This window comes from Python bivittatus, unplaced genomic scaffold (genome assembly GCF_059951505.1).
Source record: "Python bivittatus isolate LINGU-HERP-01145 unplaced genomic scaffold, Pbiv_v1 ctg000840_np1212, whole genome shotgun sequence".
Lineage (NCBI taxonomy): Eukaryota > Metazoa > Chordata > Lepidosauria > Squamata > Pythonidae > Python > Python bivittatus.
Genome location: NW_028277113.1, coordinates 20,654,410 through 20,668,643, shown reverse-complemented (window position 1 = coordinate 20,668,643; position 14,234 = coordinate 20,654,410). Strand labels below are relative to the sequence as shown.

Sequence of the window (14,234 nt, the reverse complement as noted above, 5' to 3'; positions counted from 1 at the left end):
AGGGCACCAGGTTGAGGAAGGCTGTTTATTAATTGCTGCTGAAATCAAATAATTGGGAGACCTAAGTCAGGTTCACAAAAGATACCACTTCCCACATAAAAGGCTTTGGTCATTATTTGTGTCTTTTACATGGCTTATTCAGGCAGTACTTTTAATTTATAAATAATTTCATAGAAATAAAATGAACAGCATAACTTAATGAATAGAAGTGTTAGGAGCAGACTCATGAGGATTGACAGTTTAGGTAAAGTCTATATATGGTTGGGAAACAAATGAGATGTTGTTCCCCTGGGAATTGTGAATAGAGTTCACTGGTGATTTGAATTTTAAATTTGTAGTAAGGAATAAAAGGACTTAAATTTGAAGAAACAAAACTTAACAGATGGCACTGTTAAGTTTCATGCAGCATCAACCAAATCCATTTTAGCTCTCACGCTTCCTGCTTGATGAGTTAATAAAGAATAACTTGTCATAACTAGTTATTATTGAAATAGTATTAAAAAAGTAGCAGTGCCCAACTTGTGTATTGTCTGAATGTGTCTTCGTTTTAAAATAGCTCAGGTCTCAAGAAATGTATGTGTGTGTGTGCACCTAAATGCCTATATGTATATATCTAATGTATATGTCTCTGTCTGTCTGTCTGTCTGTCTGTCTAGCCTTCAGGAAGGTTTGGTTCTGCAGTAGCAATTTTGGATTTCAATGAGGATGGAATATTGGATCTTGCAGTAGGAGCCCCATCTGTAGGATCCCAGGAGCTTAGTTACGGGGTAGGAAACTGTAAAATGCTAATATAAAATATAGTTAATTTGGTGTAGTGATTAAGGTGCTGGCCTAGAAAGCAGGAGACTGTAAGTTCCAGGCCTCCCTTAAGCCTGAAAGCCAGCTGGGTGACTTTGGGCCAATCGTCCTCGCTTAGCCCACCTCATCTCACAGGGTTGTTGTTGTGGGGAAAATAGGAGGCAGGAATATTAGGTATGTTTATGCCTTGAGTTATATACAGTATATAAAAAAGATAGGAAATAATAATAATGATAATAATAATAATAATAATAATAATAATAATAAGGCTGCCTAATAATAATAATGCTAATTAGGCTGCCTTTAATATTGGCTTACTTTTTTGATTGTCTGAAATAAAAAATATGATGGAAAGACTTTATTGACAGTCTTAGGAGTCTTCTATAGGTCTAGTCCTTGTGTAGCAACTGCCTTGTTTAATGACTGTTCGCAGTTACAGCTGTGATAAAAAAGTAACTTTGTGACCAATCCTTGCATTTATGACCTTCACAGGTCTGTAAAGCAATGGAAAGCTGAAGTAAGATTGTAAGTAGTTGCGATTTCACTTAGTGACTGCTTCACTTAATGACTAAGTTGCCGGTCCCAGTTGAGGTCGCTAAATGAGGACTAAATGTATTTTATATTGGCCCATATCTCATAGATGAATTGATTAGGTTAATCTAAATTGCAAAAGTTTGGCTTGGTTCTACAGTCCAATCCCTTTATGTAGTTTGCTGCATTTTGGCTTAGTATAATATTTTAACTCACCTAATGACTGGAAACACATTTTAATGTGACAATGAAAAGAATAGAGGACTTCCAGTGTAATATTTTAAAACAAAGGGCTTTAGTTTGGATATATCTTCTATTAAAACATTATATTCTGTTATTTAGGGTTCTGTATACATATTTCTTGGCAACAAAGGAGGAGGTTTCTGCAGCCTTCCAAATATTACCATAGTTTGTCAGGTAAGTTTGCTGATGAAAAGGCTAAGCCTGGAATCCAAATTTAATCCAAGTTTTCTTTTTCCTCAGTCACAATAAGTATCCTGAAAATTAATTTTCCTGATATTATTCAGTACAGTTTTTACTTGGGATGAAAGCATCATTCTTATGTGCCATTTCTTTAAACACAATCAAAATATGTGTGGAGGATACACTCTTTTTTAACGGATACATTTTTAACATATATCCAGCATTCAGGAGCAGATAGTGCTAATACATGGTAGATCTTTTGGGGTTCTTTTGATAATTGAAGGTAAACTATGTTTCTGGTAGTTGTGCTTCAGTATGCAATGATATTACATATTCTATAAATTTTACTAAAGGAGCTGTATTTCAGCAACTGAGTTGTATGTTCTTCTATGTGGAAACCAATATATTGACATTTGCAGGAAGTATATTGTAATCTAGGCTGGTCCCTGCTGACAGCTGATGTTGACAGGAATGGAAATAATGACCTTGTGCTTGCTTCTCCATATGCACCTGCTGGTGGAAAACAAAGAGGATTTGTGGCTTCTTTTTATTCTTTCTTTGACAGAAGCAGGCAAAGTAAGATTTTTTTTTTTTGAGAAATGTTTGTGTTCTTATAGTATCTTATTTTGGCACTTTCAGATTCTTGCTGAAACAACATCAGAATAATCATCTAGATCCTTCTCCAGGTTTTTAAGTAGCACTCATAGGAATGGTTCCTAGGCAACATATTTAATGTTAATTCAACCATATTAAATATGTTACCTGGTTAATTAATATTGTATTAATTTACCCTCATCCAGAATGAATTAATGCAAGAGATTCATATACCATCCCATAAATTTTCATACAGAGTGTACTGGATTTCTTCCTGAAGTAGTTATCTTTAAGGCTTAGAAAGAGATATTGAGATTATTTCTTAAGTCCCCTACCCTAACTGGGCATTATTACTAGAAGGGCATCCAAATGTTATTTACTTTCTTTACAAAACGCTTGGTACAGTCTAAGAAAAGAGTTCTTAAGGCTCATCCCAACCTTAGCCACCATGCCCAGTATAGAACCACTTCAAAATAGATGCATTCTCTTACATACACACATGCTGTAATGGGGCATTTGTTATATATGCACACACAGAGATGTGCTGGGTTGAGCCCTGGTACTCACAAGGGGGTCTCTAGATCCTCCACCCAGAACCTCCTCTTCCTATCTCAAATTCCAGGATATTCATTCTGGTGGGAAATTCTCCTTCCCACCACCACCATTGTAGTATGGGCACACATTTGCACACACATGCAGAGGGAAGTGGTGGACTGGGCCCCTGGTACCCACCAAGGAGATCTGTAGAACCTCCACCCACAACCCTCCTATGGAGAGCCTGTTCCACATATATTGCTGCTGTCCACTCTACTCTAAAGCAAGTCCTTCTTTCTTTACTGATTTGATTCACAAGAGGTACCTCTAACACCTCTAACTTTCATCAGTAGTTTAGCCTTATGTGGAGGAAGTGTGCTGAAGCTAAAATCCTTTAGAATGTGTGGGCTGATTCAATAAAGGAATTCAATGGGGGAGAGAGAGAGAGGGAACAAACTGAACATTTAATGTGAAGAGTTGACTGGCTATCCAGTGAACAGTACGTGCCCAGAACAAGGGCAGAAGGAGAACTTATACAGGATAGCATCTTTCCATAAAAAAAAAACCAAAATTCAGATTCTGCATCTAGCTTCCTCTAGTCTTCAGACTGCTATATTTTTCTTAGATCTCCAACACAGCTTTCTTGGATTGGGTACTCACCTGTCTCACCTGGCATTTAGTGAGAAAAAAGTGCAGATCAAAGATAAAATTGAGCTGTCCTGCCTTCCTTTTAAAGCCCACCTAAGAGGGAATTTGCTTCTTATTGGTTGTTCCAAGTTTGATTTTCCCAGGCTTTGGTGGTCTCAAATAGTCATTGGGAGTCAGGCAGCATACAATGTTTTTTTTAAAATTACTCTTTCTTATCTGAACTTTTTGGGTGGGATATCTCCACATCCACTGCAAAGAAATATATACAAATAATGTATTTCTTAATTTCTTCCACCTAGAATGTTACTACTTCTTTAGATTCTGGATTAAAGTCATTTTTTAAAAAATGCATTTCCTAAATTGGACATTCATTTTTTATAAAATAATGCATTTATCAACTGACATTGTATGTTGGATGACAATAGAGAACCAGTGCGGTATAGTGATTAAGGTGTTGGATTAGGAGCAGGGAGACCCAGGTTCTGCTTCGCCCTTAGCTGTGGATGACTTTGGGCCAGTTGCTCTCTCTTAGCCCAACCCCAACAAGGTGGTGGTGGTGGTTGGGAAAAATAGGTGTTGTGCTGCATTGAGTTACAAGCTCCATGCTAAATAAAAATGCTGATATTATCCACTGATAATTTCCTGAAATATGTAGAACAAATTACCTTAATGAGAAGTCAGCTACTGTATTATAAAGTTAGGTCAACAACTTTAGTTGTGATATGAAATTAAGTATATGTAATCAAAAGTTGAAACCAAAATGAAAATGTGAAAGCCTATGCAAGTCTATTCAGAAGTAAATTGCACTAAGTCTATTTGTCTAACTAAATCTTATTGTCATATAGGAGTGAAGCAGCATTACATGTTGAACTGAGCTGATTTACCCTGCTCTGGATATCATTATGGACATAATCTGGAGTGGACTGAACCTTCAAGTGAGATAGATGGGTATATAGATAGACACACACATACAAAGACACAGGTACTGATATGCATACATGTATAAAGTAATGGTCCACGCTGCACAGTAAGACTGAACAAAGCAAAGGTTCTTGCCCATTGCATAAAGTATGTCATGTGTCCCAAAAAAGAAAACCACCTGATCAGCTTCTATTTTTTCTTTATTTGTCAGACCTGCTCTTTGTATCAGATGCTGACTGGATGGTAAAAGGAGAAACAGATTATGCTTGGTTTGGGTCATCACTCAGCAGTGTCCAGCTCCCAAATAAGACCTTGCTGCTTATTGGTAGTCCTTTTGGGAGAAATTGTACAAGGTGTATGCTCTTATTTTTAAGTGCCTGTATATGTGATTGTTTTCTAGCCTACCTTCACAATCTGTACTTTATCATTGCAAATATATGCAACAGAGCAACATTTTTCTTGGGTCTTCTTTTAATAACCCTAGTGCTTTAATCATAATTATTTTTCAAGTATAACCTCATTTTCTGCATTTGAATCACAGGTATAATTTGAGGCCTTAGATACAGTTCCTAGAAACCTCAAAAGTTGTCCTCAAATTATAACTTTTAATGCGACAGAAGGGGAAAATTATTAAATGCATGACTGGAAAATAATTAATCATATTGCCCTTAAATATAAATGTAAATAAAACCAATGTCAATTTTGCTGTGGCTCCACCCATGACTTTTAGGAATGTTTCCCCGCTATATACCATTCAAAGGCTAAGTATAGCCCTTGGAAGAGAAAAATGGTGCACCTTTGGCTTAAAACAAAACTAAACAATATAAAGCCTGAAGCTGTGTCTGGCCCAACTGGGTTTTTACAACTGATTGTGTTGTAAAGTCCATATAGTCCTATATTGACAGGTATGTAATCAGTTGCCTGCAGTTCTCAGTACTGGATAAATAATCCATACATCTGGTCTTAAAATACTTTTTTCTTAACGTTTGGTAATTATTTTCTTTCTGAAATAAAATGTTTACCATTTTAAAAGTATTTGCAGAGCATTTGGGAACAAGGCCCTGAGCATTTCCTTGTTACAAGTAGAGACCAAGCCTGTTCGTTTGTTTGAAAGTGAATGTGCTTTATCTGTTTGTTTGTCAAATTTATAAGCTGCCCTGCTTATAACAACTCTGGGAGGAGTACAAGTTAAAAACCGTACAATAAAACAGACAAAAGAAGGTAGTCAACTGGGGTCTAACATACCCAACACATTAATACAAACCTCTCAGAAGGTACATATTCTCCTAAAGTAGAGCCTGGGGAAAGAATCAGATCTTCAAAGCTTGTTTAAAGGACAGGAGGATCAGGACTACTCAAACCTCCAGGGAAGGGGAAATACTGTAACAGAGAGCAGGCACTGCAATAGAGAAGGAATGTCTCTTAGGTGCCATCAGATGACACTGTTTTAAAGATGGAAACTGGAGCATGCCCACTCTGTCAGTTGGAGAGAGGTAGTTCCTCATAGCTAGACTCCATGCCATGAAATATTTTATAAGTCACAACCAGCACCTTGAATTGCACCTGGAAGCTTACTGATAAATAGTGCAATTCAAGCAATAGAGGTGTTAACGTGGGAATAGTGAGGTACTGTACATCCATAACTGCCTTCACCACTGCATTCTGGACCAGCTACAGCTTCCAAGTGATCTTCAAGGGCAGAGCCATGTAGATCGCATTCCAGTCGTCCACATGTGAGATACAAAGGCATGAGTGACTATGAGGAGCACTTCCCAGTCCAGGAAAGGGTGCAGTTAGTGTTCCAGACCAAACTTTCCCAGAGATTTATAAACTACCCAGATTTATCTGCCTTTGGAAGGAGCATATAATTAAAAATGGCACCTCAAGCATGGGAAAATGAGCAATAATCTGGAGAATAATGGGAATTGTAGTTCATATATCTGGGGAGCACTAGTCATATTAACCTGACAAGTTGAGATGAGTATCAGCATGGTCCAAAAATTGAGGTTTTGAAATGAAACAATGATATTTGATGATGATGATGATTCTCTGTCTTGCAATTTTTTTTCGGTATTGTTCAATGTTCACTGTAATCCTTCTGGTGTTTTGACCATAACCATCTTGTGCTCTAGCCTAGGCTGCTCTTTCTCCCAACATAACAAGCAAGCTGTTGGAAGGGTATATGGCTATATCCCACCAAACACAAAAAGCTGGTTTACCTTAAATGGGGATGAGGTAAGTCTTGTGATGCCCTTTGAAATAATATAAAAGAACAAGAACAAGAAAGGTTCTGATTTCATGAAACTAACTATATATATGTATATACACTGATATTATAAACTTGCAGGAAAATGGGAAATTTGGCTCAGCTTTGGCAACTGGTATCCTTTCTGTAGAGGGAATCTCCAAGCAAGTACTGGTAGTTGGTGCACCAACACAAGGTATGTGACACTGAACCTGGAACAATGCTAGACTTGGCAGCATTTTTATTTTAACAATGCATCCAACAGATGATCAAGTAATTCTACTAGGCAAAGGATCATGATGCTGAATCCAGATTTAGTTATATATAGAGAAAATTCATTAAAATCAATTCACTATATACAGTGAATCAGACCAGTTGTGATGTATGTTGCTCTTATGCTGAAAAACTGAGGCTATAATATTTTGTTATTGTTAGCTTCCTAGGTGTCTTGGTTCATTTGATTCCTTAGCCATGTACAGCTTTACATAATATTACACAAGTAATTGAATTATATTTCTTCAGGGACCCATTTTGGATGTTTAGGTGTAAAATCTTTTACATCAGGAAGTAGGCCTTTATTTTCAGCCATGTGATTTCAGGTGCCTCCAGAAACTACAAAAAACAAGGCTGGGGAATATGGGTTGTCTACTTCTGATGGAACATAAACATGTCTTCTAGCTGAATCAGCTCCTCATGACTGCATCTGTGCAGTTTTGTTGGAAGTATTATTAAGTAGTCTTCTTCTGGAGTGTTTTTCAGTTCCTCAGTCTAACCATTTTAAGTTTCTCTGTAAATAAAAGTTTTGGCCACAGTGGCATTACCATTTGAAAAGGAAAACATCTCAATTTTAAACTGTAAAGGATTCCAAATCAAAGATCTGGACACTCCAAATTACTTTCAAATATTTATAGCAGACGGTGAATAGGACCGTGTGCAGTAATATACTCAATATAAGGGCTTCCCACTGTGTTAGGACTATAATCCCCTATTGCTGATTTCATTCCTTCCTTCCCCTGTAACCAGTGCTTTTGCATTTTGCTGTGTGCCCTGTTTTACTATAGGCAAAGGACTGGACTGAACAATCAGAGCAGTGGTCCAACTAACTCATAACTTGCATCTTACTTCTCCAATATTCTGTTCATGTCAGGCCCAGCCCAAGAACAATGGTGAAACAGTCTAGTTGAGTTAAATTCCTTTATCTGCTTACATCATATAGACAGAATGTTGCCAAACTAAGTCTGTACTACTGCAATTAGTGGATATACCCTGGGAGATTCTAGGGAGTGGCTATCCTGAGCTTCTTATGCTTCCCACGTTCCCCTTGCAGACTGTGTTGTCTTTTGTCTCCTTTCCCTTCCTGGAATGCACCCTCTCCTTCTTGATAGTGTTGCTCTCTGTTACTACCCACCCATCACCCTCCTCTTTGTAGATACATTCCATCACAGTTCATTTCAGCTGAGATCTTTGAAACTTGGAGATACGTAGCCATTTAGTGCAACATTTAGTTGAAAGAATATCACCTAGTTGAAATGACAATATAGCTTTCATTAACACTGGGAGCTCTGAACATGGTTATTCTAAAAGCAGATCTTTGTTGGTTAACTGTTTGACCATTACTTCAAGTAGGTTCAGTAGAGCCAATGTTTCCTGCATTTAATTCTGAATTCTTAACTCAACAATGCTTTGTTAACACCTATTTTTATAACAAACTATCCCAGGAAGAGTACCATGATTCTATCACTTTGCTTGGTTTCCTTCAGACAGCACCTCCAGGATTTCATTTATATCCACAGTGCTACACCAAGCAGGAACTGTTTTGATATATGATTTGATGGGAAATGCCGAGCCTTCCTTACTCAGCACATTCAATGGAGACAGGAGATTTTCACGCTTTGGGGAAGATGTGCACTTACAGGATCTGAACAACGATGGACTTGGTAAAATGTGATAGTCATCATCCTTTTTGCTATATTTTTTTATTGTGAAGCATCAAAAGGATTGCACAGTAACTTCAAAGACAAATCCCTATTTTGAAACTTGCATCCTAAGATCACAACAACTGAGGCCTTGGTTGCAGCCTGAAATGGGTGGGTGACTGAGGCTCTGGGCTGGATTGCTTCTATGATACCTCTCTGTGTGCACTGAACCCAGGGTATACCTTAGTTTTTTGGGGAGCTCCCAGAGTTGAAGCACCAGAAGTGACACTCAGAGTGCTGTTAGAGAAAGACTAAAGAGTGAATCTGAACATGAGTAAGAGTCAATATTTGGTGATAAGGGCAGCAAAACATTGATATTTCTCTGCCCTTATTGCATCTGCTGATAGCCAACCAGTAGCCCTGTTTAGAGTGACCCACCGTGGGGGGTGGGGGGCTGGGCCACAAGACCATCTGCAGAACTGTGGTGAGGAGTATGTATGCTATTTGGCAAATAAAGTCACTCAGATTCACGCATAGCTGGACTCTGACTGACTAGATCCAAGTGAGTTGCTCGGGGTACAGTCTTGTGAGGTTATCTGGACTGAGTTCAGTTCTATAACTCCCAAGGAAGTGGACAAAGTCCTCCAATTTGCCAGCTTGGCCACCTGTTTGTTAAATCCTAGCCCCTTCTGGGTTGTCAAGGAGGCCCAGAAGGTGACCACGGGATGGGTCCATTTGGTGTATCATTCTCTTTGAGGGAGAGGGTGGTCCCTCTGGCTATGAAGAAGGTGGTGGCATGCCCCCTTCTCAAGAAACCAGCACTGGACCCCTTCCATTCTGGACAATTGCCCAGTTTTCAATCTTCCTTTGTGGGGAAAGTTGTGGAGAAGGTGGTCGGTTGGCAACTACAGAGGATCTTGGAGGAAACATATTACCTGGATCTGTTTCAGTCAGGTTTCAGACTGGGGTATAATACTGAGACATTGCTGGTTGCACTTGACTTTTTGTGGAGTCAGGATGGGAGTTGGGCATCCATGTTGCTCTCCTTATCTCTCAGCAGCTTTCGATACTGTTGACCATGATATCCTTCTGGACCCACTGAGGGGATTGGGAGTGAGAGGGACTGAGTTGCAGTGGTTTGCCTCTTTCCTCAGTGATTGTTTCCAGTCAGTGTTGACAGGAGGGGAGAGATCATGCCCGTGGCTCCCCATTTATAGAGTGCCTCAGGGCTTGATGCTCTTTCCCCCTCCTGTTTAACATCTACATGAAACCAATGGGTGAGGTCATCTGTCATGTCAGGGTTTTGTATCATCAGTATACTGATGACACCCAGCTCTACATCTCAATCCTGGGCTGCGCAGGTAAAGCTCTCAGTGTTCTAACCCAGTGTCTGGAAACTATTTAGGTCTGGATGGGAAGGAACAGACTTTGGCTCAATCCTGACAAGTCTGTGGCTGTTTGGCTCTCCTGAGTTGGGGACATTTTTACCCTTGGTCTTGGATGGGATTGTACTTCTCCATTTGAGACTGGTGTGCAAATTGGGGATCCTCCTGGAGTTGCAGCTACTGTTGAATGAGTTGGTGGCAGTTCTGACCAGGAGGGCTTTTGCACAGGTTCATCTTGTGCATCAGTTGCACCCTTTTCTCAATTGGGAGGCCATTTAGATGGTGACTCACATTCTGGTCACCTCATGACTAGACTATTGCAGCGTGCTGCACATGGAGCTGCCCTTGAAGACCATCCTGAAACTACAGCTGGTTCAAAATGCAGTGGTATGTGCAGTAATGCTCTCTGCTTGTTATGCTTGTGTGACATTGCTGCCATGTGAGCTGCATTGGTTGCCAGTTGGCTCCTGGGTGCAATTCAGGGTTCTAGTTGTTACCAATATAGCCTTTCATGGATTATCTAAGGGGCTGCCTAGCTCCAATTGTTTCCGCCTGCTCGATATGTGGGGGCAGAGTGGGTTGCTCCAGGCCCTTCAATCAAATGCTATCATCCTGTGGGAGCAGGAAATGTGCTTTCTGTCACTGCCCCTGCCCTCTGGAACAGCTTCCCTGAGGTATGTATGGTGCCCGCTTCTGGAAGGTTCTTAGATCTGGCTCTATTCCCAGGCCTGGGGTTAGTGTTTCTATGGAGCCCCTGCCATGTTGTTTATTATTATGGTTTAGTCTGGGCTCTCACTTTTTGTTTTATATTTTTAACTATTTTAATTGTATATTTGGATACTGTAAGCTGCCCAGTGTCTTTTGGAGATGGTGGCCATAATAAATCTAATAAGGTAAAATAAATTATAAAATAAAGGGAAGGGACCAAGGAGCAGTACTTTCTGAAATAATAATTTTAACAGCTTTAAAAAATTTATAGAAGTGAATGTATCGTAAAGCAATACAATCAGTGGTAAAACAGCTTTTAAAAGAAACTTGACTCTTGATATTGTTGTTGCTACCCTGTTCTAATTATGCTTAGCTATTAGATGAAGGTTTTTTTTAAAAAAAGTACCCATTCAGTTCAGCAGGACTCTGGGTGAGCATCTAGGGCCAAGAAAAATTGTTTGCAAGGGGGAATTGTCTGTGTTAGACTTTACTCCTTAAAATGCCCAGATTCTAGGAAAACTAACTTCTCAATAAGCTGTTACAATTCATGTTGCTTGAACTTGGAATCACTAGCAGTACTTCCGCTAGAACTGCAACTGTTTGATGATGACTATGCAGAATGATAGTCATCCAAATTCTGGATACTGTGAGAAAAGTTCCAGTAGTCCAATAAACATTTAATTTCTGCCTGTGCAGAGTTAACTCTTTAATTGCAACTGTTTTGTTCTAAAAAGTACAAATGGCATTTTGTATACGCAGCTGTAAGTTTTGGTCATGTTTACGGTGTGAATCTTTTGCTGTGAATGTTGACAGATGAAATTATTGTAACGTCACCTCTTCGAAACAAAAGAATTATAGATGGATTGTTTGGAGAACAAGCTGGATATGTTTACATATATAGTGGAAACCAGACCACCTCAGGTCATGTGACAGACCACTGCACATCATGGGCTTCCCCTTGTCCTGAAGACTGGGTAAGTTGTTTTGTTGATTACACTTAAAACTAGTTTTTAAAATATTTTTTTAAATAAAAAATTAAATAATTTTAATTAAATTCCAAAACATTACAATTAAAACTCCTTTTAAAAGTTAACTCTGATATTACATAAAACTAAGAAGCAATGTAATAGTGTAACCATATTACTGCTTTATAATAAAACCAAATCATTTCAAAAATATACCTAATCTATTACATGTAGGTTGTGAAGCTGAAGAAAAAAAGCTGTATTAAACTACCTAAAAAGAACTCAGAACAAAATCAACAAAAATAACCCTCCAAAAAAGATGAAAAAAAATCCTAAACTAAAAAAAAAACCACAAGCAAAACACCTAAATATCTAATTTAGATTATACACGCACACACACACACACACACAAAAGCCCATTGAAGTAGTAAAAAATTGATCAAAACATATGCATTTGTACCAAAAACTGTATAATTGTATATTGTTTCTGTTCAGCAGATTGATAGTATCCATTATCTGGAATAGGTTTCTGTACTGAAATGAGTTTCCACAGTAGAAATCAGGCATGTTCAATCAATTCAGAAATCTTTTAGAAATGTTTGCAATTGATTATTGTACCATTTTTTAAAAAAATTGTAGCCTTTCATTCTTTTCTCTGTTTTCCTTCCCCAGGCACAGTATGTCATAATTTCTCCAGAGGTACAGTAATCCAATGTTCTAACTGGATTAAAATATTGTGATTTTTGCTTTAACTTAACGTGAACATTAAGGGATCTTTAACTATTAAATTGTCAATTGATTGAGATCATTAGAACACCCAATTTATTTAGTTTCAAGTTATAAGGAATTTTGCTGTTTCTAATCTAGCATCTTACTAAGAATCCATTAGAACCAGGAAGATAATCCTTCCTTTTTCACTCAATCAGACCCAAGCATGAAATTGTCACAAGTAGAGAAAGGTTGTCAAACAGCATGGATGTGTAAAGTTGGAGCCATGTTTAATGTAAATTTACTAAATTAATGGTACTTAATTAGTTCATGATTAGCATAAGATATACTGATTAAAGTTGGATATTACCTTTAATCACTGCAACTTTTAGTAAATTTGTGGCTTGTTCCTATTATTGAATCCATTGATTTCAATCTGATTTGTGGCTAAACAAAAATGTTTAGAATCACATTCCCAATTGACTATAGAGCACCATTTTCATAGTTTTCTATTTTGACTGAGGACAGTGGCTTTTTGAAGATTGATGCTAATAGGCACAGCCAAGCCCCAAACAAGCCATGTCTTCTTTCAATCCATGCAGCAGGTTGCTGACTGGAGGATCTTTCTTTCCAGAGAACTGATCACTTGCTGATGGTTTTTAAAATTAGTTCAACATTTGGTATCGATTAAATGTTATGTGACATCCACCCCTGTGCTATAAGATGTATCTTTATTCATTCAGTCACCTGAAGCTGTTTGCTCAATAGGTATTGTTCTCCAGTACAGCTGTTCCTAGTTGTAGCAACTGGTTAGAAGCAGCAGTGAACATCTTAATTACAGAGTATGTCATTGGTGGTTATATTCTCATTGCAGGAAAAATCAAAATTTGGGAGTGCTGTTCTTACAATAAAAACTGGAGAAAAGGTAATTAAAACAAGTAGTACTGGTTTTTCTCACAGTGGTAAACAAGCCCAGATCATAAATCATTTATTTATTTACTGATGTTACTGAATTGACTGTTTTTAACCCACAGAAAACCAAAAGCAGTTGAGGAAAAATCCATGCTTGCTACATCTTTCTTCTGATCACCTAGCATTTAATGGAAGTTTTTGAATCTGATTTTTTTTTCTTTTGGTTCCTTTGAGTCACTTTTTGACTCCTGGCGACTGCTTGGACTACTCCCTGCAGTTTTCCCGGCAAGGTTTTTCAAAAGCGATTTGCCATTGCTGCCTTCCTAGGGCTGAGAGAGAGTGACTGGCCCAAGGTCACCCAGCTGGATTCGTGCCTAAGGCAGGACTAGAACTCATGGTCTCCCAGTTTCTAGCCTGGTGCCTTAACCACTACACCAAACTGTCTCTTAATCTGATATAGTGCCCTCCAAATGTGTTAAAAGTATAATTCCCCAAATTCCTAGACAAAGGCCATGCCAGCTGAAAATTCTGGCTGTCATTTTCCTGGCAATAAAGTAATCCTGTCACAAAATTTCAGGATACAGTTCTTTTTCCTAGTATGCAGTACTAATAGCTGTTTTCTGCCTTGGCAGAATGAAGTTGTTGTAGCTGCTGAAAGAAGTTCAACTGAAGCCCGGCTTGGTGGAAGGATTTTTCTTTACACCTTCTGATTACCATCCTGTATCTCAAAGAATCTCTTCAATGGATTAATCCCCAATTTCATGCACCAGTAATTCCTGAAAACAGAACAGCATAACAAACCTGCTCCTGGTTTAGCATACGAACAATACTAATCTTTTAAGAAGTTAATCATGTATCTTAAAATTAGTATATTTTCTTTTAGATGTTCATGTTAAATGGAATGATGAGTGGAAGATTTTCATCAGCTATTTGCATGAGAACAGAT

At 38.3% G+C, this 14,234-nt stretch overlaps 1 protein-coding gene across 3 annotated transcripts in view; it reads left to right on the top strand.

Annotated features, from left to right (window-relative positions):
* GPLD1 (glycosylphosphatidylinositol specific phospholipase D1) overlaps positions 1-14,138 on the top strand; it is a 35,954-nt gene extending 21,816 nt beyond the window's left edge. For all 3 annotated transcript variants that reach the window (XM_025175230.2, XM_025175224.2, XM_088130863.1), the window contains exons 17-27: positions 657-767; positions 1,672-1,746; positions 2,172-2,328; positions 4,661-4,802; positions 6,582-6,684; positions 6,797-6,890; positions 8,455-8,631; positions 11,517-11,677; positions 12,341-12,367; positions 13,251-13,301; positions 13,921-14,138. In XM_025175230.2, the coding sequence (XP_025030998.2) occupies positions 657-767; positions 1,672-1,746; positions 2,172-2,328; positions 4,661-4,802; positions 6,582-6,684; positions 6,797-6,890; positions 8,455-8,631; positions 11,517-11,677; positions 12,341-12,367; positions 13,251-13,301; positions 13,921-13,998 (1,176 nt within the window). In that variant the 3' untranslated portion in view covers positions 13,999-14,138. The remainder of the gene's footprint in view (positions 1-656; positions 768-1,671; positions 1,747-2,171; positions 2,329-4,660; positions 4,803-6,581; positions 6,685-6,796; positions 6,891-8,454; positions 8,632-11,516; positions 11,678-12,340; positions 12,368-13,250; positions 13,302-13,920) is intronic.
* The last annotated feature ends 96 nt before the right edge of the window (positions 14,139-14,234 follow it).